Source organism: Macaca nemestrina, chromosome 1, assembly GCF_043159975.1.
Source record: "Macaca nemestrina isolate mMacNem1 chromosome 1, mMacNem.hap1, whole genome shotgun sequence".
NCBI classification, from domain to species: domain Eukaryota; kingdom Metazoa; phylum Chordata; class Mammalia; order Primates; family Cercopithecidae; genus Macaca; species Macaca nemestrina.
In genome coordinates, this window is record NC_092125.1 from 19,127,224 (window position 1) to 19,149,567 (window position 22,344).

At 46.8% G+C, this 22,344-nt stretch overlaps 1 protein-coding gene and 1 non-coding gene across 2 annotated transcripts in view; one reads left to right on the top strand and one right to left on the bottom strand.

The window, feature by feature from the left end:
• LOC105499152 (polypeptide N-acetylgalactosaminyltransferase 2) overlaps positions 1 to 16,648 on the bottom strand; it is a 224,600-nt gene extending 207,952 nt beyond the window's left edge. Inside the window, exon 1 of the mRNA XM_011771621.3 lies at positions 16,465 to 16,648. Within this exon, the coding sequence (XP_011769923.1) occupies positions 16,465 to 16,590 (126 nt within the window). The 5' untranslated portion in view covers positions 16,591 to 16,648. The remainder of the gene's footprint in view (positions 1 to 16,464) is intronic.
• A 5,375-nt stretch (positions 16,649 to 22,023) lies between these two features.
• LOC112423152 (U7 small nuclear RNA) lies at positions 22,024 to 22,082 on the top strand. The gene has a single exon (XR_003013620.1). It is a non-coding gene; the product is annotated as a U7 small nuclear RNA (small nuclear RNA).
• Positions 22,083 to 22,344: the final 262 nt, after the last annotated feature.

Below are 22,344 nucleotides of genomic sequence, written 5' to 3' on the forward strand. Positions count from 1 at the left end.
CAGAGGCCCACCAGGATTTCTAATCCTTCTTACAGAGTTTTAGTTGGTCCTGAACAATCCAGATACTCCCAGTAAAAACAGAGTAACCCCCTACTGTCATCCTCTGAAGAAACTAAATGCTCAGAGCTGACCATCTCCTTACTCTCTGGGCACCATTTAACAGCAAGGATGGCTTTCTGAAGGAAAGATCAATGCCTTAAAATGAGGATTCTAAATCTTCAAATATTTTAACATACTGCAAGCATCAGGGGGCCACATGTGACCTTTCAAAGTTGTTTCTCAGATCAAAGTTGTTTCTCAGATCATCTCCTCTTTTCTATCAGCCTGGCTTCTTATTTCATCATTGGGTCCCCTGCTCCATCATCCCAGCCCCCGCTCCATCATCCCAACTGCCTGCTCCAACATCCCGGCTCCCCTGTTCCATCACCTTGGCTCCCCGCTCCATCATCCCACTCCCTGCTCCATCATCCCAGCTGCCTGCTCCATCATCCCAGCTCCCCACTCCATCATCCTGGCTGCCTGCTCCATCATCCCAGCTGCCTGCTCCATCATCCCAGCTCCCCACTCCATCATCCTTGCTCCCCACTCCATCATCCCAGCTGCCTGCTCCATCATCTGGGCTCCCCACTCCATCATCCCAGCTCCCCACTCCATCATCCTCGCTCCCTGCTCCATCATCCCAGCTGCCTGCTCCATCATCCTGGCTCCCTGCTCCATGATCCCGCTCCCCACTCCATCATCACGGCTGCCAGCTCCGTCATCCTGGCTCTCTGTTCCATCATCCTCGCTCCCTGCTCCATCATCCCAGCTTCCCTGCTCCATCATCCCAGCTCCCTGCTCCATCATCCCGCTCCTCACTCCATCATCACGGCTGCCAGCTCCGTCATCCAGGCTCCCTGCTCCATCATCCCGTCTCCCTGCTCCATCATCCTGGCTTCCCTGCTCTATCATCCCGGCTTCCCTGATCCATCATCCCGGCTCCCTGCTCCATCATCTCAGCTTCCCTCCTCTATCATCCCAACAGCCATGCTCCATCATTCCAGCTCCCTACTCTTTCATCTCAGCTGCCCTGCTCCATCATCCCAGCTGCTCTGCTCCATCATCCTAGCTCCCTGCTCCATCATCCAAGCTCCCTGCTCCATCATCCCAGTTCATCAACCCGACTCCCTGTCCATCATCCTGGCTGCTTGTTCCATCATCCTGGCTCCCTGCTCCATCCACAGCTGTCCTGGTCCTGCTCTATCATCCTGAATCCCCTATTCTCTCTGCAAGCTCCCCTGATGTATCAGCCTGGATCCCCTGCTCTATCATCCCAGCTGCCTAACTAGCACTCCAGTGTGTACGTTCCACGCGTATGACTTCCTCTGAGCAGGGGCAATGGCTAGGTTTCTACGCTTTATCCACGATTTATATGTGTGCCTCCCTCTCCTGACAACCACTACACTCCCTTCCTGGAATAAATAAATAATAGAGAAATGATAAAAGGTACTCTCCTCTGACTCAGCACTAAGAAAGTAGGGACAAGGAGAGCCCGCTGCAGGAGGAATGGTGCACTGGAGATCTCTCCAACGTGGGCCGGCTCCAGAGGCCCTAGGAAGACATGAGCAGCCTGAATGGCTGTGGAACTGAAAAGGTAAGGCAGGGCTTAAAGCCAGACACCCATGAAATCACCAACCCATCAGTTCACTCAATCACATCCATTAATCCATTAGGCCTGCTTTGTTCCATGGTGCCCCTGGGAACCTACACAGCACTTTGACCAAGTAGAGAACCTTAAAAATGTAACCCAAATGTGACACCGGCTTCATTTAGCACCACAGCTTCACCTTACACAAAGAAACAGAGACCTTCCCAGACAGAAGGCAATTCCACATGGCCCAAAGGAGAGACACGGACCAGAGAAAAAGGAAGGAAAAGCCTGCCTCACCACGGGCCCCTGCAGCCGATTGACACTCCTAGTCCAAAAATTCACACCTGATGTCACTAATGACCTACAGGTCTGCTCCAAGAAAGACCCCTCCTGGGTCAGAGAAGCTGAGCCAGACCGGCCCCAGAAGTACCTGCGGGAAGTGGGAGCAAGCACAAATAAACGCCCTTACTAAGCTCGTCAGCATCATCTTCACCAGCTCACTAACTCCCTTTTCCAGATGAGGAAAGGCAAGCCAGTGTCCCATAGCTACTCCATAGTAACAGCAGGATGTGAACCTGGTCTAACGTGACAGGCCAGGCTCCCAAGCACTGTGCCATCCTTCCTCGTCATGGTTATCATGACCAAACATCCGGGTTTTTACACAGGTTATTCCTCCTTAAAATCATCACAGAGTGTATCTAGTGATCTGCAATCCAGTTGTGAGTTGTCTTAATTAGAGCCATCAGCAAAGCCACAGGAACACTTTGCTAACTGACAGAACTAGTCCTCAGCCCTCACAGGGGGGCTTTGTTGCATTGCCACAATTATTAATTTGTCTTCCACTTGTCACTCACCTACAGTTTCAAAAGCAAGCCAGAAACTGAACTAATGAAAGAACATTTACTAATTAAAACCTTGCAGAAAAGTTTTCAAATAACACGCTATATTCAGATAGTTAACAGCTCAAGATGTTGAAAAATTCAGTTGCCAATAAGAGTATTAAAAAATTAAACAGCACGCACTTAAAAACCATATCCCCGTATAATTTTTCAAAGACGAGCTGAAAAAGATTAAGGGTGGAACTGGGAAATAATCTGCCGGCCACCGAACACTGGATGGGGAAAGGGCTCTGCCCCAGAGCTACCTGCAGACCGCCAGGGGCCACTCGGTCCTCACACCAGCTGGCTGGGGGACCCTGCCCAGCTTCCTCATGCTGTCTGGGGCTCAGATTCCCCACCTGAGGAAGAAGCAAAGGGCTGCAGGAGCCCCTTCATCCTCACACTCCTTCCAAGACAACCCACCTACCTAGGAACGCCTGTTTCAGGCATGGTCTGCGGAGGCTGGAGGCGCTTTCGAGGAAAGTAGGTTGGTTCGCTTTAAACCTGGCAGAGGAGGCTGGCTCTGGCGGGGGAACAGGAGCCTCTGGGCTCGTGAATGCCTGCGACGTGTCACATGTGGTGTGAGAGCACACTGGTGCAGCTTCCCCAAGAACCCGTGTCAACACCTCCCCGCCTTTAAAGTGACAGTTAACATTCAACAGCAGTTAACACTTTAAAGCACTTACTATGTATGTACCAGGCACCATTCTGAGCATTTTACATAAACTAATTTATTCATCACTGAACAACCTGATGATAGGTGAATGGGGAAACTGAGGCAATGAAGGGTTAAGTGACTTGCCTGAGGCCACAGAGTTAACTGGATAAGCCAGAAGGCACACTCAGAGTCTGCTCTGGAGCCCAGGCCAGTGGCCCATGTGCTATGCATCCTCTCTGCCATGTCACAGCAGCCCCAGAAAGACACCCAGACCTAGCTGTCCACCAAGAGCTCCCACGCACAAGCCTCCTGGGTTTCTGCGTCAAACAAGGCTACGGCCAGAAACAGGCAAAACTGCTTCCAAAGCCCCCAGTATGGATTTACAGAGTCACCCTGGCAACCTGCTGATGCTAGACCTTCCCTCTGGCATCAGGACCTAAAGGGCAAGTGGTCAGAGCAACCACTGCTTGGGACATCACACTGCTTCATGCACCGGGCCTGATGTCAAGGCCTGCTCCCTAGGTCAACAGGACTTGAATTTCTGCAGAAAGCTCCGACTCTGAACACACATCAGTCCTCCACCAAGGTGTCCCCTTCTCTATAGTAACCTAAAATAATAACTCATACGGCGGATAAGAGCTTTGCTTCCAAACAACTACGGCACATTTGATAATGATGTCGGCGCTTTGCAACACTGGAAAAAAAAATTAGATCCTTATTAGATCATCAAAAATACCCTTCTGGGGCCAGCACAAGGAAAATGACTCCACACACTCTCCACTGCCAGATGAGGAGAAAAATACTCTAAAATAAAACCTATGTCTTAGATACAAATACTACAGCAATTATGACATATGCCAAGTCACACTGATTACCAGGAAGAGGGGAAACTTTACCTCTATTCCTTTTCTTTCTAAAACAAAGGACACCCAACTCACATCTTCCTAGGCAAATGCTTAGTGACCCAGATTACTTCTTGATCCATAAGAACGTGTGAGCTCCTAAGTTAATGAAGCGCAGACAGAGGCCAAGCCTCAGCAGCCCTTGGCATAGGGACATTCCTCATGAGCCCCTGTCTGCCTCTATGAGCCCAATTATGAGGCCTGGACAGCCACAGTTACGTTCCTTTCATGACAGCCAGCCTCAGGCCTGGAGCTTAGACCACCCAAGAACCCAGACTTGAATTAGATTCTCCTCCCAGCTCTCTGCTTCTCGGTCATCCACATCAGCAGTTTCAATAAAGGTTTAGTAGATGATCACCAGCCCCAGTAATCAGCACCTTCCAAGCCTGAAGCTGCAGTTCTGCATCAGCAAAAGGGAAACCTGCTATTTGTAACTTGATGTTTCAGAGACCATAGCTCTAAGACCAGGACAGCCAGGGCTGACTTTCTCCAGAGCCATATTTTAGGCAGGTGAAGGCACATTGAAATTCTAGTCCCAACTTTGCTACTGCATGACCCGTGGGGCAGGCTAATAACCTTCGGGTCCATCAGAAACTGTGTGTGAATGTGGGAAGAAAAGCTGTTCTTTTCTCCCCAGCTGTTCATTCTCCCAGGCATGCTGAAAAGCAAGATAAATGAGCAATGGCTCTAAAGCGTTCCAGACATCTCAGAGACAAAGCTGAAATAAATTTGAAGTACTAGGAATTATACCTTACAGAAGACACACAGTATCATAATTTGCTGAAATCTCTCATTTACAAATACCACATAAAATAGCCTTTAGCATTAATATCTTGTTGGGAGAACAAAAAGGACTAACACATATTTATTAATGGTCTCCCATTCAGCTTCCTAAGTCATCCACAGCTCCTGAAGGACAGCTTATAACCGCAAGCAAAGCTGCCTAGCATGAGTGAAAAATCTGGCAGAAAGACTGAACATAAAGAGGTGCCTGGCAAATGAGAATGGTGTAGTCAAGACAATAAAACATCTGGCTGGGCGCAGTGGCTCACGCCTGTTGTTCCAGCTACTTGGGAGGCTGAAGTGGAGAATCGCTTGAGTCCAGCAATTTGAGGCTGCAGTGAGCTATGATCATGATCATGCCACTATACTCCAGCCTGGGTGACCGGGTAAGACCCTGACTCTAAAATAAATAAATAAAATGAAATAAAACATCTACAGTGAACTCTGGTGGGTAACAGGGTCTTTGGTCCACAGGGCAGTCTGCTTAGGCAGAAGTGATCTCACAGACCACCTGAGCTCATTCTCTACCACCAGAGACTGCAGCAGGATTAGCAATTTCCAAAGAATGTAGATACTCCTCACAGAAGAAACAGCAACCAATGTTGCTTCCCTGGTGATATAGGCACTAAGCCAGGATCTAACGTGACCTCTGAAGCTCCCTATGAAAATATCTGTGGAATATCCCAAACTACAGAAGAGGTGTGAGGCCGAAGCACCTCTGGACTAATGCGATCACAAATCCTTACAGTTGCTTTTTACAAAAATACTAGTTTTCAGCTACTTCTTTAATTTATGCTGCATACATCAGTAAATCTCTTTTTAAATTTTTTAAATGAACTTTTCAGAAGTACACAAAAATAAAACAGTAGAATGAACTCCATGAATCCACTGGTCAACTTCAATAGCGCATCTGGCTTCCTCCATGATTCTCCCCCAAATATGATACATTGTATCCACAGTTTGTATTGTTCTTCAAAAAATAAGGATTTTTGAATAATATAACCACTAATAAAGTAGGAACTGCCTTAATTTCATCTACTTATTCAGTCCTTGTTCAACTTACCCTTAATTTTAAACCAAAGTCTCCCTCTCAAAATATGTTCGTTTGTTCAGTGATTGTAAGCGTTCCCTGCAGATGCCAGCATTCAACTTGGTAACCTGAGTACAGAAAATGCTCAAGGCCGGGCACAGTGGCTCACACCTATAATCCCAACACTTTGGGAGGCTGAGGCAGGAAGACTGCTTGAGCCCAGGAGTTCAAGACCAGTCTGGGCAACATAGTGAGACATCATCTCTACAAAAAAAAAAAAAAAAAATCAAAAAAGTTAGCTGGGTGTGGTGGCGTACACCTGTGCTACCAGCTATTCGGCAGGCTGAGGTGGGAGCATAGATTGAACCCAGGAAGTCAAGACTGCAGTGAGCCATGATCACAACACTGCACTCCAGCCTGGGTGACAGAGCCAAACCCTACCACAAAAAAAAAAAAAAAAAAGCTCAAAAATGTTTCTGAATGGGTTCATACTCATCAGCTCATCAGCTGCTCTGTCAAAAATAAAAACCAGAAGAAGAACTTCAGTTGATGTGGATTCTGGGACTCAGGAGTAAACAGGTAAAAACATATACATTAAAAGGAGGATTCCCAGTCTTCTTTATCAGTGACAGAAGGCTTGAAGCCGAGTTCTTATTGGTTCCAGGAACCCCACTCCCCCGACCAAGGATAGCAAAATTCACAGATGCTCAAGTCCCTTATATAAGATGGTGTAATGTTTGCATATAACCTAACACACACCCTCCCTTATACTTTAAATCATCTCTATATTACTTATAATACCTAATGCAGTGCAAATGCTAGGTAAATGGTTGTTATACTGTATTGGTTTTTAAATCTGTTATTTTTATTCTAGTAGTGTTACTTTTTATTTTTTTCCCCAAATATTTTCAACCCAAGGTTGGTTGAATCTGCAGATGTGCAACCCGCAGATATGAAGGCCCAACTGCAGTGTGACACATGAGAAAAGGAAAGGCTGTAATTGGTCAATTCTAAGATGCCCTTTTTTCAGCCACCCCCAATTGGAATGCGGCTCACGATCAATGATGTCGTCAATGCTATGGGCTGGACGAGGCCCATGATGCATTGTTACCAGCCCATGCTCAATCATCCAAATCTGCAGGACATACACATCAATGACTTAGAAGAGAATCCCAGAAACAACAATGAAGCAAGCACTCTTAATCCCTAAAAAACAAATCACGGTGGGATAGGAATGGATGGTAAACTGAGGAGTTAGGCAAAATTCCCAGAAGAGTCAAAAGCTGGCTACCTCGACTTAATTGCCAAGCTGTCTTCACAGTCCAGAACCAATGGCTCTCAGTGTTTTTATGGATTATTTTCCTTAGGAAATGCTACATCACCAGCGCTCTTGGTGGCACAGTGGATGACTCTGTTTGAAGAAAATAGGCACTAACATCTGAGTCAAAAAGTGACTCAGAGTGCTTGGACTCTGAAAAAGTTTTAGAACACTTTGCTCAATGTATTTCACTTATATTTTCCTTTGTATCTATCTATGCCCGAGAGTGATATATGGAAAAATCGATGTCTCAGTCTGAAAGAGCTCTTTCAATAAGTAGAAAATAAGAACGCCAACTGATAAGAGCCCATTGTGTCACAGTTCAATGGACAGTGTTTTTTCTTTCCTAGTGGTCCACAAAATAATGGCATGTTTGACAAATAATGGCCTCTCAGAATTGATGAAAAAGGTGTATTCCAGACACAGGGGAAATTAGTGATGATCTAAAGTGAGACAAGAAGACAACAAAGTGAGCTCTCTGGCATAGGGGATGGGGCAGGACAAGGGCAGGAGGGGAAGGACAGTGCGGCAGAGCAGGCCTTTCAAAGGTCACAGATCAAAAGCTCAACTTCTAGGTCAAGGGGAAAGCCCTAGAGGCAGGAAGGAGTAAGACAATGAGACTGGGAGGCATCCCAGGCTAGGCCAACCCTCTCATCATCCAGGACAGCCATACAAATCCCCCCACCCAACAGTCATCTACACTTACCCAAATCCTGATAACAGAGTACTTAATTTATGGGCATCTCCAAAACACAGGCCTTTAATTTGCACCGGCTCCTCAAGCTCTCACAGGGCAATTTAGCTAAGAAAGACCCTTCATTTGAAGTGCGTCATTTTTCTAGGGCAGCACCCTGTCAGGAAGAAAAGAGTTCACTCCCTGGGCCAGTCTCTGACGCAGAGAGGAAGAAACCTCGATGGCCGCTCTTGAATGCGAAGGCCTCTCAAATTACCTGTTCTTTTTGCCACCATGTAAATGCTCCACTTGTTTTATCCAGAAGTACACTGGACGCTGGGTGCCTAGCCATCTCAATGGTTTTATGGGATTGGTAACTACCAATCCCATAAAATATCTAATGACCCCTCATAAATGAGAATGGCCTCTATGAAAAGCACCTGCATGCCCTCACCTTGAGAACCAGGACCAGCTACAACTTCCCACAGTTCCAACTCCCTAAGTGGCTGTGGGTGATGAAGTCACATCTCCACTTTATTGTTCCCAAGTACAATACTATCAATCACAGAAGCTCAGTGTTACCCACATTGCCAAGAATAACCCCCATCTCCAAAGCCCGGGTACCAGGCAGGCATCTGATCTCTGGTTTCCTGCAAACATGAATCAACAACCCCCACTCCCACCCCCAGCAACTCCCAAAAATCACATCACAGTGGAAATCCTGTCCTGGAAAAAGCGCACAGGGACCTAGGGGGATTCCTCGTTAAACAGCAATATGTGCAGAAAGCACTTTAAGAATGTGTAGTGTTCTTCCACAGTGCACCTAACAATGAATGACTGACTCAATCCAGCTTGGCGCTTCACAGAAGTCGGCTCAGGAATCAAGAAATGAGATTGTTCCACAAGCATATTCTACAAAGCTGATCAGCAAATTAAACTGCTCGGGCAGCTGCAGGTCCGTAGTAAGGGAGGCGATTATGACAGTACACACAACCTTTTAACCAGGATGCGTTCGTGCCTCATCGAGGAGACCAGAACAAGAACAGGTGACCAAGATGTCCACAGCATGGAGGGAAACTCCACCACTAGCCAACCAAAGGCAACATCCTTCGGGAAAGAAAACTGGCTCGTTTGTTTAGCAAAAGAAACCAAGGAGTAGAGAGATCACCGAAAAAGAGGCTGGACAAAGCTGAAACCAGGGGCTGCCAATGAAGCCGAGAGAACCACAATGGCTCCCTCTTAGTCTCAGCTCCAATCCTGCCTTCCCCAGGAGCCTACGTCATCACCACTTTAATACTGCAACTACCCTTCCGCCCTGATTCCTAATCCCCACGCACTGCTCTGTTTTTTCCACAGCATATAGCACCTTTCTGCACGCTACGTAACTGACATTGTATCTACTGTCTGGCTCCCCACAGCTCCCCACTAGAATGAAAGCTCCAAGACCACAAGGATTTCATGTCTGTTACAACCACTGATGCACTCCCAAACACTCAAGCAGTGCCTGGCACATACGAGGGTCTCAAGAGATACTCATTCAAAGAATCAGTGAAAAGAACCAGAGCCAGTTTTAATCTCTGCTCATTCCGAAGAGGCAGCTGAGGACTGCTGCCTTCAGGAGAGGCAGAGGCCTGGAAGGTAAGAACACAAATTCCATGGAGCAAAAGGTAAAAATGAAGAAAAGAGCGGCCGGGCGTGGTGGCTCACGCCTGTAATACCAGCACTTTGGGAGGCCGAGGTGGGTGGATCACTTGAGGTCAGGAATTTAAGACCAACCTGGCCAACGTGGTGAAACCCTGTCTCTATTAAAAATACAAAAATTAGCCAGGGGTGGCGGTAGGCGCCTGTAATCATAGCTACTCAGGAGGCTAGGGCACAAGAATCGCCTGAACCCAGGAGGTGGAGGTTGCAGTGAGCCGAGATCGTGCCACAGCACTCCAGCCTGGGTGACAAGAGTGAGACTTTGTCTCAAAAATAAAAAATAAAAGCAAAACAGACCAACGCTACTATCAAAGCATTACCGAATGCGCATCTGCTCCAAGATGCCTTCCAGGAACGTTCCAAACGAGGCCGTAGTACGAGGGCACTGCCGAGGCAAGGAAGGGACATGGGAGGCCCAGGGAGCAGGAGTAAGCCAGGTTCACTGATGGCTGCCAGAAACCCTCGGCCAGGAGTTGCAGAAAAACCCCACTGCCTCCAGAGGCCCTGACGAGATCGCTTCCACCAGACAACCCTGGGCAGATCTGCCACCTGTGAGGTCTGCGACCTTGGAAAAGTCACTTAACTTAAAAAGCCTGGAAAAGCTTTTTAAATGTAAGCCTATGAGTGAGATTCTAGGTGACAGTTTTTGTTTTTCTCCAAATCCGGCCCTGATGAATCACTGTCATCTACATTTCAGCATGCTAAGAAACCTAATCCACAGACAACACCCCATGCTTCTGGGGCCCGTACTAGTAGACATGACTAAGTGCAAAAATGCCTGCGTTTCACCCTGTGCTGCAGGAGGCAAGAGCCAGGCAGGAGCACAGTGCCACCTGCTTAGAGCAGGGAACCCTAGAAAGGTGGGCGCCCATCAGGGAAGACAGGTTAGTGCCTTGAGTTCCCGTTTATTTCCATGATTTACAATAGAAAAAGGTGGGAGAGGCTTTCTGGACTAGGCAGGTAATCTGAAGACAGCTTTCCTGCCAACTCCACACTGGGTTCATCATGAAGATCAAGCACAGGCCCAAGGTGAGGGAATCTTCACACTGTTAAGAGAACAAGGTCAAGTTTCATTCTAAGGACAGGAGTGATCACTGGTGAGCACACACCAATGAATTCAATGTAATTCTCCAGAGAGGAGAGTTCCCCGCCAGGCCCAGTCTATCCTAGACCCGTTCAGGAGGGTTTGCATATGGAAGTACCAAGACATCCCTTCTCCTTAAAAACACCTCACCCATAAGGCAGTCTAGAGGCAAGGCCACAAGATTACAATGGTGGAACCAGGACTCTCAACAGTAACACCAAATCGAAGACTTACTCAAGGGGAAAAGGGATTGTTCCCATCATGGAAGTGGGGCTAGGCCTCCTTCTATCCAAGTGGCACATTTTCAGGGGTGACAATCAGCACATTCACTATGGCACAGGCACAGAAGTGGGTCCAAGAGGCCCCTCAAGTGGCAGGATTCAACCCTTTTACTGCTGAACATGGGAAAGAGATCCCAAGGAAAGATCAGGGCAGCTAGGAACTGGAGGGCACTCGGGGGACCTCAAGACAAGGCATACGTGCCAACCAGCATGGAAGTGCCTCACTGTTACAGGTGTGTGGCATGGCTATGCCACTGTGTTTCCATCTGCATATCCACTGACTTGCACGGCTCAGCATCACCCACACAGAGCTTCCAGAAGAGGCTTCACAAGGACAAAAGCACAAAAACGAACCGGGAGCGCAGACTTGGCCAGGTTTGGGTGTTTTCTCATCACGTGAATTCGGCTGGGCGCTCCGGGAGACTTCACAGGCTTTTCCCAGGAATACCTAGCTTCCCTTCCTGGGATCGCAGCCAGAGCCTCACAGTCAACTCCTGCGTACACCTGTCTCTGTCCCAGGCAGCCTCACTCCCCGCCCCACCACACCTCCTCTCACCAAGCCCACTGCCTCTGGACTTGCTAGAATTTAGGCAGAACAGTGGCCTTGCCTGCTCTGACACTAAAATCAGTATCTTCCCAAACTGACTTCCCTCTCCCCAAAGCCCTGAAAAACATGAGCAGTAGCAAGAAGAAACTACGTCTTCCCTGACCCTATCTCCCCCACCCCTCTCCCATCGTTTTTCTGACCACCTCTTCCTCTGTTCCAAATGGGAAACCAACGACTCACCCATCACTCATCCAAACAGGAGCTAGGGTGGAGAAGCTGACAGTGGGCCTGAGGACTCAGAAAACCTTCCCCAGCCTCCCAGGTGTCCCCCACCCCAAGGTCCGCAGAGCCTGGGCAAGCTGAGCCCACTCCGTGCTGGGTGTAGCAGCAGCTTTTCCATTTTGCTCAAGGGTCTAGGAAAGAGCTCGTTACTTTTGCACTGTTTAGCAGTCACACAATCTGTTTCCATTATGTTTGCTGACCCGGAGGCAGCCACAACTTCAGTCCAGAATAGGGAAACTTTATTTTCTTTAAAGAGAGAAATTTATGTTCCAGTGACATTGTCAGATGATCTGGCTACACAGTGGTTTTCCCTGCTACTGTCCTCCCTATGTCAACTTCAAACTCTCACTTCAAGTGGACTTTCTTTAAACGCCAAACTGATGATAGGTGGCAAGGAGTGGTATTGGTGTGCCCCTCTGCACCCACCCAGACACGCTCACAGATTTTTGATACCCATTAAACCACATGAGGGTCCCAGGCTCGACCTCAAGTCACGCATGCTTCCAGTGATCACAGCGACCTGCCCTTCTAACAAAAGGGGCAGGCATACAGAGGGAGAGTGGTGGAGCTCAGAACCTGGGACCCCACTACAGGAACCCCTTACTCAGACACGTCCACCCACTGGTGGACACTCCAAATGCCTAACCACCAAGGCAAGCTGTACCCTCCACCCACATTCCTGATGGCTGCCCACTACTGAGATCCCCATTCTGACACCACAACTGGGTACGAGAGAGCTGGCATGGTGTCTGGACAACTTCCCAAAAAGTCCATCTCTAACAGCATTTAAGATTCATAGCCCAAACCCCAAACAAACCAGTCAGATCAATCTCAGAGGTGGGGATGAGGGATTTAAAAAAAAGAAAGACAACCATTTTCCAGAAAGCAAGAAGTATATCAGGAATATCGTGAACTTAAGATTCCCGGTTCACTATACTTTCAAGGGGATATTCAGGCTTTTACTTTTTCATTTTCCTCTTTTAGAGATAGCAGTTATTCAGTACCCACGAACAGTATTTAATTCTCCAAACAAGGCCGTGAGGTAAGAATGATTATTCCCACAGCAAAGATGAGGAAACTGAGGGTCAGAGAGGTTCAATGCATCCGTGAAGGTCACTAAGCACAAAGAGGTAAACAGCTAGGTCTCACTCAACGCCAATAAGTGGATTTGTGCCATTTCCCTTTATTTGAATGTCTACTACTAGCTCAGAAACATTACTGGTTCCCAAATTAAGAACCAACAAGTTAGCTTGGCATTTGAAGCCCGTTACAATTTAGTTCTGAATTTCTCCAACTTTACACCCTAACGTTCCCTTCCATGTGTACCATGGTCTAGCCCGGCAAGATCCTTCACTGTTCCAAGAAATAACCTGCCCGCCTCCCCCCCTGATTCCTAGAAGATCCCACCTAAAGTCCCCCACACTTGGACTCTCGGGCAAGGGCTACAGGACTTGTGCCAGCTCAGGGAATAAGGGTGATGCTACTGTGCAAAGTGGACAGGCTCCCGGGGCTCCGGATCATGTCCCTCAACTAACACTGTCCCTTACCTCCCAGCATGTAGGCGCACAGGCAAGGGGTCTCGGGCTCCACACACACACACAGCAGAGAGAAAACCCTTCCCTTTCCACCCTAAACAGCCACACTCCACCCACAGGCAGCTTCATTTCCAGAGAAATCCCTTCCACTCTTCTGCGGCTCCATCCACTGCCAGCATACCAAAGCCCAGGGGAGACTTAACATGCTTAAAATTTTAAAGCATTTAAGAAGCTCAAAGGAAAGGAACCCTTGAAGTGCAAATCATCAATTTAGGAGGAAAGAGCAAAATATGGGGGGAAAGGGTATGGACACAAATGTAAATGAAATGTAATTTTAAACAATATTTTGCATAAACTGCTTTAACAGACATGTCCTCAACCTGGGTGTTGAGTCCTGAGTTGTGCGGCAGTGCCTGAGATTGGTTCTCAGCGCTCCCTCCTGCTTAGTTTATTAAACCTGCAATCTGAGGTGAGCTGGCTCTCTGGGTTTTGCCAAGTGGAGAATAACAGTTCTGTGATGAGTTACTTAACAGGCAGGGCACACAATGACAAGCCTGGGCTGGGCTGCTGAAGCAGCAGAAATCCTAGTTGGACTCCCCTCAAACGATCCCCAAAGCCCCATACTGCAGCCTTGTACCCTATGAAAAACGTTAGGATGTGCAGAAATTGGCTAAATATGGAATGAGAGCCCTGACTTGAACAGTATGAGGCAAGAGAAAAATATAGGTCCACTTATCTCTAAAAAACTATAGCGAGCTTTTAAATTCTGCCTTTCTGTGCATGGCCCGCTATCTTTTTTTATGTCCATGCTTTACAAGCCAAACAAACCACGTGCTTTTTTTTTTTTTTTTTTTTTTTTTTTTTTTGGTATGAGAATGAACTAAATTTAGAGACACTTCTAGTGTCTAAATCCATGGAAACAATTGGGGAGGAAAGAGGACTACACGATTTTCCTATAGATCAGGCATTTTCCTATAGATCACGATTTCCTATAGGATCAGGCATTCCTATAGGTCAGCCCTATAGATCAGGGCTCTATTTACCCCCTTCAGAAACCATCTTCCCAGGGTCCACCACACAAAGTTAATGAGTCCTCCACTGCAATTTCAAAAGCTATTGCATTTACACACCTCTTCCTCAACTGACAAATCACTAAAGCATTCTAAGGGCTAGGATTAAATTTTATGGTTCGTTGACAGAAAGAATAGAATCCCAAATCACCAATCTATGTGTAATTGTTCATTTCCCCCACTTTTTCTACCTGGTCTCCGTACCTTTCCATATTGCCACCAGGAATTCTTTAAAAAAATAAAAAAGAAAGAAAAACTAAGAATCACACACTTCAGGAGTGTCGGAAGCCTTCTGCATGGAAGACCCCTCACACCATCCAGCAACTGAAGCCCACCAGAGTGAGGAATCAGCCTCCGGGAGGGGAACAAGCAGGTTTGCTCTTTCTAATCACGTGTACTAATGAAAGTGGCAGACTAAGGAAAGAGAAACGCCAAGGGTGGCTTAATGTGTTTGGTTTTCTTTGCATGAAAGGCAGAAAGCTTTGCCAGGTCTCACCAGCACACCAGGCTATGCAGAGTGGCCAAGGCACAGTTTACTGGGAAACAAAGTTTTAAAAAATCATTCCAGTTTGACACGATTATATCTTTGAATGGACTGCACGACTTTTAATGGCTGCATGTTCTTTGCTGTTCAAGAATAAACCAAGTCTTCGCACACATATACTACCTATACCATTTTTTTACAAAAACAGCGCTAACAGTACAGTGTCAGCTCAGAAGCTAGGCCGATTCAGCACGTGGAAAGACGGCTTTATTTCACAAATCCATGTAATTTACCAGAAACCAAATAAGGCACTCATTCCACCTAACATCTTCGGCTATGAATGAATGAATGAAGCAAAGAAAAAGCCTCTGAAGCAGCCAAACCCCAGCGTGGACATTTAGGGGTCTGACTTCAGAACTGAAGTCTGTTCATCTAGTTAGTTCCCTCTGGCTTGTTTCAGCATACCACTCTCTTGTTCCAACCCAATCACCCGTTGTCCATCTCCATTAACTCAGAATTTCCTGGGTTTGCGGTGACACTAAATGTCACAGTAACGAGGAGGAATTCGGAAAAGAGAACGCTGCTTTCAAAGCCAAGGAGCCAGTAAAACACTACAAACGTCCCCAGCCGGCATGCTCCAGCCCACAGCCCGACGCCCTGCTCTCCCGGCCGGCCGCAGGACCGCACCGTCCCGGCTCCTCTCAGCGCTCAGCATCCTCCCGAATGCCAAGGGCCCGGCCAGCCGGAGCGGCGGGACGAGGGCGCGGAACCGCAGAGCGGCTCACACGGTCCCCATAGCCGGATCACTCGGCCCCCGGAGCAGCTTAGAAACACATCCATAGAAGAAGGATTCTCCCTGAAGCGGGGAGTGGGGATGGAAAATGCAAGCGCAGGAGGCCACGTCCGGCTCCTCGCGCGGGAGGGCCGGGTGCCCGGTTGGGCAGACGGTAACACTGGGACCGCAAGGGGATGGCCGGGACTGCCCTCGCTCGGGGCGCAGGGGCGCACTAGCCCCCGGATCGCACGGGCCCTGGGGCTTTAGTTGGCACGGGAGTGGCCGCCCCTGCCCCTCAAAAGGTAAAGGGCAAAGAAGGTGGCAGAAACAGGGAACCCACGCCCCGCGGAGTGACAGGGGGAAAGGGACGAGGATTTTCAGCCGCTGGTATCAAAGGGCTGAAAAGAAACTTGGACTCCTCTCTCCCGCTGTACATGACGCGTTGGAAAGGCGGTCGCCTCTCTCTCCTCTCCTCCCCACCCCCTTTGTGTTTCCCAACACCCCCATCCCTAAACTTCCAACGGCAGGGGATGGGGCTCCCGGCGGCCGGACAAGACTCGAATTACGACGAACAGAGAGAGGGGTGACGTCCACGAGAGGGGGCGGAGGGGTGAGAAAGGCTGCGGGGGCCGCCCTCTCCGAGCCCGGCGTGCGCAGAGGGGCCGGGTGCACCCCTGCCCTGGGCACTTGGCGCGGAGGCCCGGGACGGGGGCGGGCGGCTCGAGCGGAGGTCTGGGCGGAGGAGCGTAGGGGCGGCGCGGAGCGGGCAGGGGACAGGGGCGCAGGGTGGGGGTGGGCGCAGGGGCCCGGCCGCGGCAGGGCGCTCCACTCACCTTCCTACCGGCGCCGCCGCCCGCTCCCCCGGCCAGCGCGGAGCCGCCCCCCGAGTACATGTAGTAGGCGATGCCCAGCACCCACAGGAAGGCGAAGCAGAGCAGCATCCGCGAGCGCCGCCGCATTCTCCTAACTCGGCCGCCGGCGGGCCGCCGCTGCTCGCGAGTGCTGCCTGGGCCGGCCGCGGGCGCGGTGGGGGCCAGGGGAGGAGCGGAGGAAGGGGAAGGGCGCGGCGGCGGCTCCTCCTCCCGCGCGGGGCTACTGCTTGGCGGCGGCGCGCACTCGGCGCCCGAGCTCCGCCCCGGGCCGGCGGCGCCGCGCGGCGCCCGAGCAGGAAGCGGCGGCCTCGGAGGCGGCGAGGGGGGTCAGGGAGCAAAGGGCGACCAATCGGCTGCGGCTGCGGGGGCCGGGGCGCGGGGCGCGGGAGGGGACTGCCGCGTCTCCATGGCTGCAGCACGCCGGGCTCAGTCGGGAGGGCCTGGGCGCCGCCCCGCCCCCGGTCGCCCTCCAGCCCGCCCGCCCGCCTCCTCAGCGTGCTCCCCCCGCCGGCCGCCCCCTCCCCCGTGAGTGACAGGTGGCTGCCCCGGGACCCGTCTGGAGCGCGCGCACACGTGGGCACAGAGCCTTGCTCACGCACACGGGGCCTCTCGGTTACGGGGGCGGTAGTGGCCCCGGCGCTTCCTCCCCAGACTGTCACCTCTTCAGCCTTGGTCTTTGGGGCCACCTCAGACCCTTAACGGGCTTGCTCTTATTGGTCAACTGACCTGAGTTTTTGGTGCAAACCGCCCGCCTGAACCCGACTTTGCTGCTGCTTGCTGCAGTTTTCTCACTAATCTTGCAGCAAAACATTCCTGACCCGCTGGTATCGGTTTTATTTATCTATTTAGGCAGATGTGGAGGTTTTGAGGTAGGAACTGAGAAGGTAATTTTCAAAAGAACATTTTTCTGTGGGTGACAGAGCTATCAATGGTAGAGTTGTTCTTTTCAATAAACGCGAAATGAAGAAGAAAGAAAGCAATAAGATATTGTTTAAAATCTTTTCATTCTTATTCATTGCTTTCTTTAAAAAGCACACCAAGCATCTTTAATGATACAAGAAAACGATCTGTCTTGTAACAGAATCTGTTAACCTTGGTGATGCCCTTGTAACACGCAGTTTCCAGTGTTTCCTAAGGAAGAGAGAAATTTTACTTAGAACTTGATATGTTAAATGTTGCAGGAGCTTCTCAGAGGATAATGGCAGCTGCCTGAATATATCCCTACCCATATCCTCAACGAAAAAAAACAAACAAGCCTTCAGCATTACTTAGAGAGAATACCATGAACTGAACATTAAATTACTTAAGTAGAAGAAAGAGAAGACATCAAATTCCAACTGAGCTCCCTCCACTATTACCAATGACTTAAGTGAAGTGCAGGGTTGTCATCTCTTTATAAATAGAAAGTCCAACACCAAGAACTAAAAACTGAACAGAGGTCAGGTGCCTTGTTGATCAAGGGAAGAGATTTGAAAGAAAATGGGACAAGAGGTGGGAGCCTTGAAGGAGCCTTGCTTCTGGGAAAAAGTCAGATAAATACAAAAAAGATAATGTCCTTCAGAGGCCTGGCAATGAAGGGAAAGAAGGAAGTGAGAAGGGAAAATTACAAATCCTGCAGAAATAAAAAAAAACCGCCAGTCCCCTCCCCAAACACCAACATTATCTATTAAAAACTGCATTTCAGTACACAGATAAAAGAGAACACTCTTGAACTGGGAACCCTGCCTCAAAATGGCTAGTAACAGAAAAACATCTAATCAACTGCATATAAAGATTCTGCAAAAAGAAAACAGAAAAATAATCACATTTCTGATGATAAAAAAAATCATAACATTTTCGCTGATGAAAACCCCCACAATAAAAACCATGAAGCATAAGAAAATTGTAACACCACATATCGAACTGAACGAAGTGTCATGTATTTGTATACACATATACACACACACACACACACACAGCTAGAATAAGAAATTTCAAAAACTAAAGACATAACTAGACAAAAATTAGGAAGAAATGCAAAAAGGGTTGAGCAAATTCAAGAAGGAAATTGAAAATAATGACAAAAACTATCCCAGAAACAAAGAATAATTATAAGGTGTCCAAGGGAGAATATATTCAAATGAAAATATGTAAAAGGACACCGAAGAATGGCAAGAAAACAATCAAGAAATTGAAAATAATACAAACATAGAAGTAAAAAGGTTCAGAGAGAAGAGGTTAAAATAAAAGCCAGGAAAGAAAGACCAAAACACACGTGACTGGAGTCCCTAAAGTACAAACATTAAACAATAAAACCTAATTAATATTAAAACTATAACCCCAGAAAATAATCCAGGAATAAGGGAAAATTTAAATGTACATGTCAAAAGTGACTTCCATGTACCTTGGGAAATGATCTGGAATTATCAACTCCAAAATATATTTTAGTAAAATGATTAGATTTTAAAGGCAAAAAAGATCAAATTGCTTATAGAGATAAAAATTTATGCTGGCATCAGACTTCTGAACAGCAACACGGAAAGCCAGGCAACAGTGGCGCAGCATTAACAAGGAACAAAAGTACCAGGCAGGCCAGGCATGGTGGATCATGCCTGTAATCCCATCACTTTGGGAGGTCAAGGTGGGTGGATCACCTGAGGTCAGACCAGCCTGGCCAACATGGTGAAACCCCATCGCTAAAAAAACATGAAAATTAGCCGGGTGTGATGGCAGGTGACTGTAATCCCAGCTACTTGAGAGGCTGAGGTGGAAGAATCGTTTGAACCCAGGAGGCAGAGGTTGCAGTGAGCTGAGATCACGCCATTGCACTCCAGCCTGGGTGGCAGAGCAAGACTCCATCACACACACACAAAAAAGTACCAGGCAGTGATTTTTATACCCCAGCTCTCAAGGGTCAAGGTTATAGGCAGAGAGATGTGACCTGAATGCAAAAATTCAGAGAACATCACATACATGGGCCCTTCATGAGTACTCTTAGAGAATGAGCTTCCTCCAACCAAGAGACAGCTGAGGAAGCCAGCAGAGTGACTAGCGGAGAACATTTTGTATATTCAGTAGGTGAAAGAATAGTGTATACACATTATACTTTCTGATAAACTTAGAACAGGTGCAACTAATGACAACTGGAGGAGAAGGGGAAGAGCGAAGGGAAAATAGAATAATATCATTGTCTGCAATATCAGTAGCAGGTAGGAGTGAAAGGATACCATATAAAACTGACAGACCAGATGTTAAAAGGTTAGAAACAAAAAATAGGAATTAAGGGTAATATATTAACAATATAAGTAAAAATCACTAAAAATATACATATTCCCAAATATTGGAAACCCTATTCTAAAACCCCAAAAGTTCTAAAAATAGCAAAGAATACATACCAAATAATGAAAGAAACACAGTAAGTGTAGCACAGTGATGCAGTAGTTATAATAGGAAACAATATGATAGAGCTGAGACCAACCCATCTCAGTCATACCAATTTACAAGTGGGCTCAGTTCGCCCTTTAAAAGAAAAGATTTTCAAATGTAGGCATAAAGGAAACCCCAACTCTAAAAAAGCAGGTGCTGTAATTCTGATATCCAACAAAGTAGAGTAGGCCAAAAAGCATTACATGAGATGAAGAGGAACAATTTATAGCCCAAAACCTCACTTCCTAAACACTTATCAATTATATATCATTAGGATTTGATCTGCAAAGTAAAATCATTATTAGTTTGATGAAATAAGGGATATATGATAGAGATTGAACTTTAGACAATGTTAGAGGTAGAAGAAAACAGGTTATGGAAGCCTTTCCATTGTACATTGGGCACGTCTGAAGTCGCTGTAGTTTGTAGACCTGGGAATCAGAAGAATAGCTAGATGTGACATGGCGCACTTCAAAGGCAAAGTTGAAACTACAAAGACAAAATGTATCTCATGAGAACAACTAGAATTCATGAGGACAAACTGTAATGTACCTCCAGTGTTGATTATGAAAAAAAAAAAAACATAACAAAAACCCACAGTGAGATACCACTTCATATCCATTAGGATAGCTATTATATAAAACTTTTTTTTTTTTTTTTGAAATGGAGTCTTGCTCTATCACTGAGGCTAAAGTGCAGTGACACAATCTCGACTCACTGCAACCTCCACCTCCTGGAGTCAAGCCATTCTCCTGCCTCAGCCTCCTGAGCAGCTGGGCCTACAGGCATGTGCCACTATGACCAGCTAATTTTTGTATTTTTAGTAGAGACAGGGTTTCACCATATTGGCCAGGCTGGGCTTGAACTCCTAACCTCCTGATCCACCTGCCTCAGCCTCCTAAAGTGCTGGGATTACAGGCATGAGCCATTGCGCCCAACCTATAAACCATTTTATAAATAAATAAATAAATAAATAAATAAATAAATAAATAAATAACAAGTGTTGGTGAGGATGTAGAGAAACTGGAACCCTTATGCACTGCTGTCGAAAATGGTGTAGTGCTTCCTCAAAAAATTAAATGTAGAATTACTATGTGATCCAGCAATTCCATTTCTGATTGTATACATAAAGGAATTGAAAGCAGGGATTCAAACGGATGTTTGTACATCCACATTCATAGCAGTGTTATTTACAGTGGCCACAGGGTGGCACAACACATATGTCCATCAACAGATAAATGGATAAATGGACAAACTGTGGTATATCCGTACAGTGGAATATTATTCAGCCCTAAAAAAGAAGAAAATTCTAACACATACCAGAACATGGATGAAACTTGAGGACGATATGCTAGATGAAATGAGTGAGACACAGAAAGACAAATACCAAATGATTTCACTTACATGAGTTTCCTACAGTAACCAAAATTGTAGAGGCAAAAAGTAAAATGGCAGTCACCAGGGCCTTGAGGAAGAGAGGAATGGGGAGTTCTCATTATTGTTTATGAGTTCGGAGTTTCAGTTGGGGATGATAACATTCTGGAGATGGATGGTAAATGTACTTAACGGCACAGAATTATACACTTAAAATGGTTACAATAGTAAATTTTATGTTACGTGTATTTTGTCACAATTTGAAAAAACCACAAATGACAAGTTGGGAGAAGTTATTTCCACAACATTATGGATAAAAGGGTAATATCTCTGACATACAAAGTACTTAAACATTAAGGAAAAACCCCAAATCTCCTATAAAAAATGAGGAAAAGCATAAACAGACAATTCATAGTAAAGATCTACAAAGAGTCCATAAACATGTGAAAAGACATTAAACTTTTCCCGTAATAGAGTTGTAAATTAAAACTACAAAACATACTATTTATCCTCTCATCAAACAGGTAAAAAAATCAAAAGCTTGACAAAACATTCTGTTGGCAAGACTACAAAAAAATAAAATAAAATAAAATAAAATAAAATAAAATAAGGACGACATCTGTGAACAGATATAGGGTAATATCCAGGATATTTTGTTAAATGAAAAAAGGAAGTTGCAGTAGGGTGTATATCATCTGCTACATTTTCTGTGACAAAGAAGGGACTAGAAAACATACATGTAAGTGTTATAGCTCTTTTAGAACTTGTCTAGGTTTGCTGGTTTTCACTGGAAAACACTCCATTCAGAAAAGAAAAGATACATGTATCTGAGTATTTTGGCAAAACACACATACACACTCACGTACACAATAGTGGTAAACCAGAAAGCAATTGAATTGGTTACCTAGAAGGGGTGGGAGGGAAAAGTAGAAGGGATAGGAGAATTGATGCTTCTTTGAGTATACTGTTTTTCCAGGCTTAAATTTTGGAAACATGATAGTGTTCTCTATATTAAAAAAAAAAAAACAAAATAAAATCAAGAAAGCTGAGGGGAGAGGAATA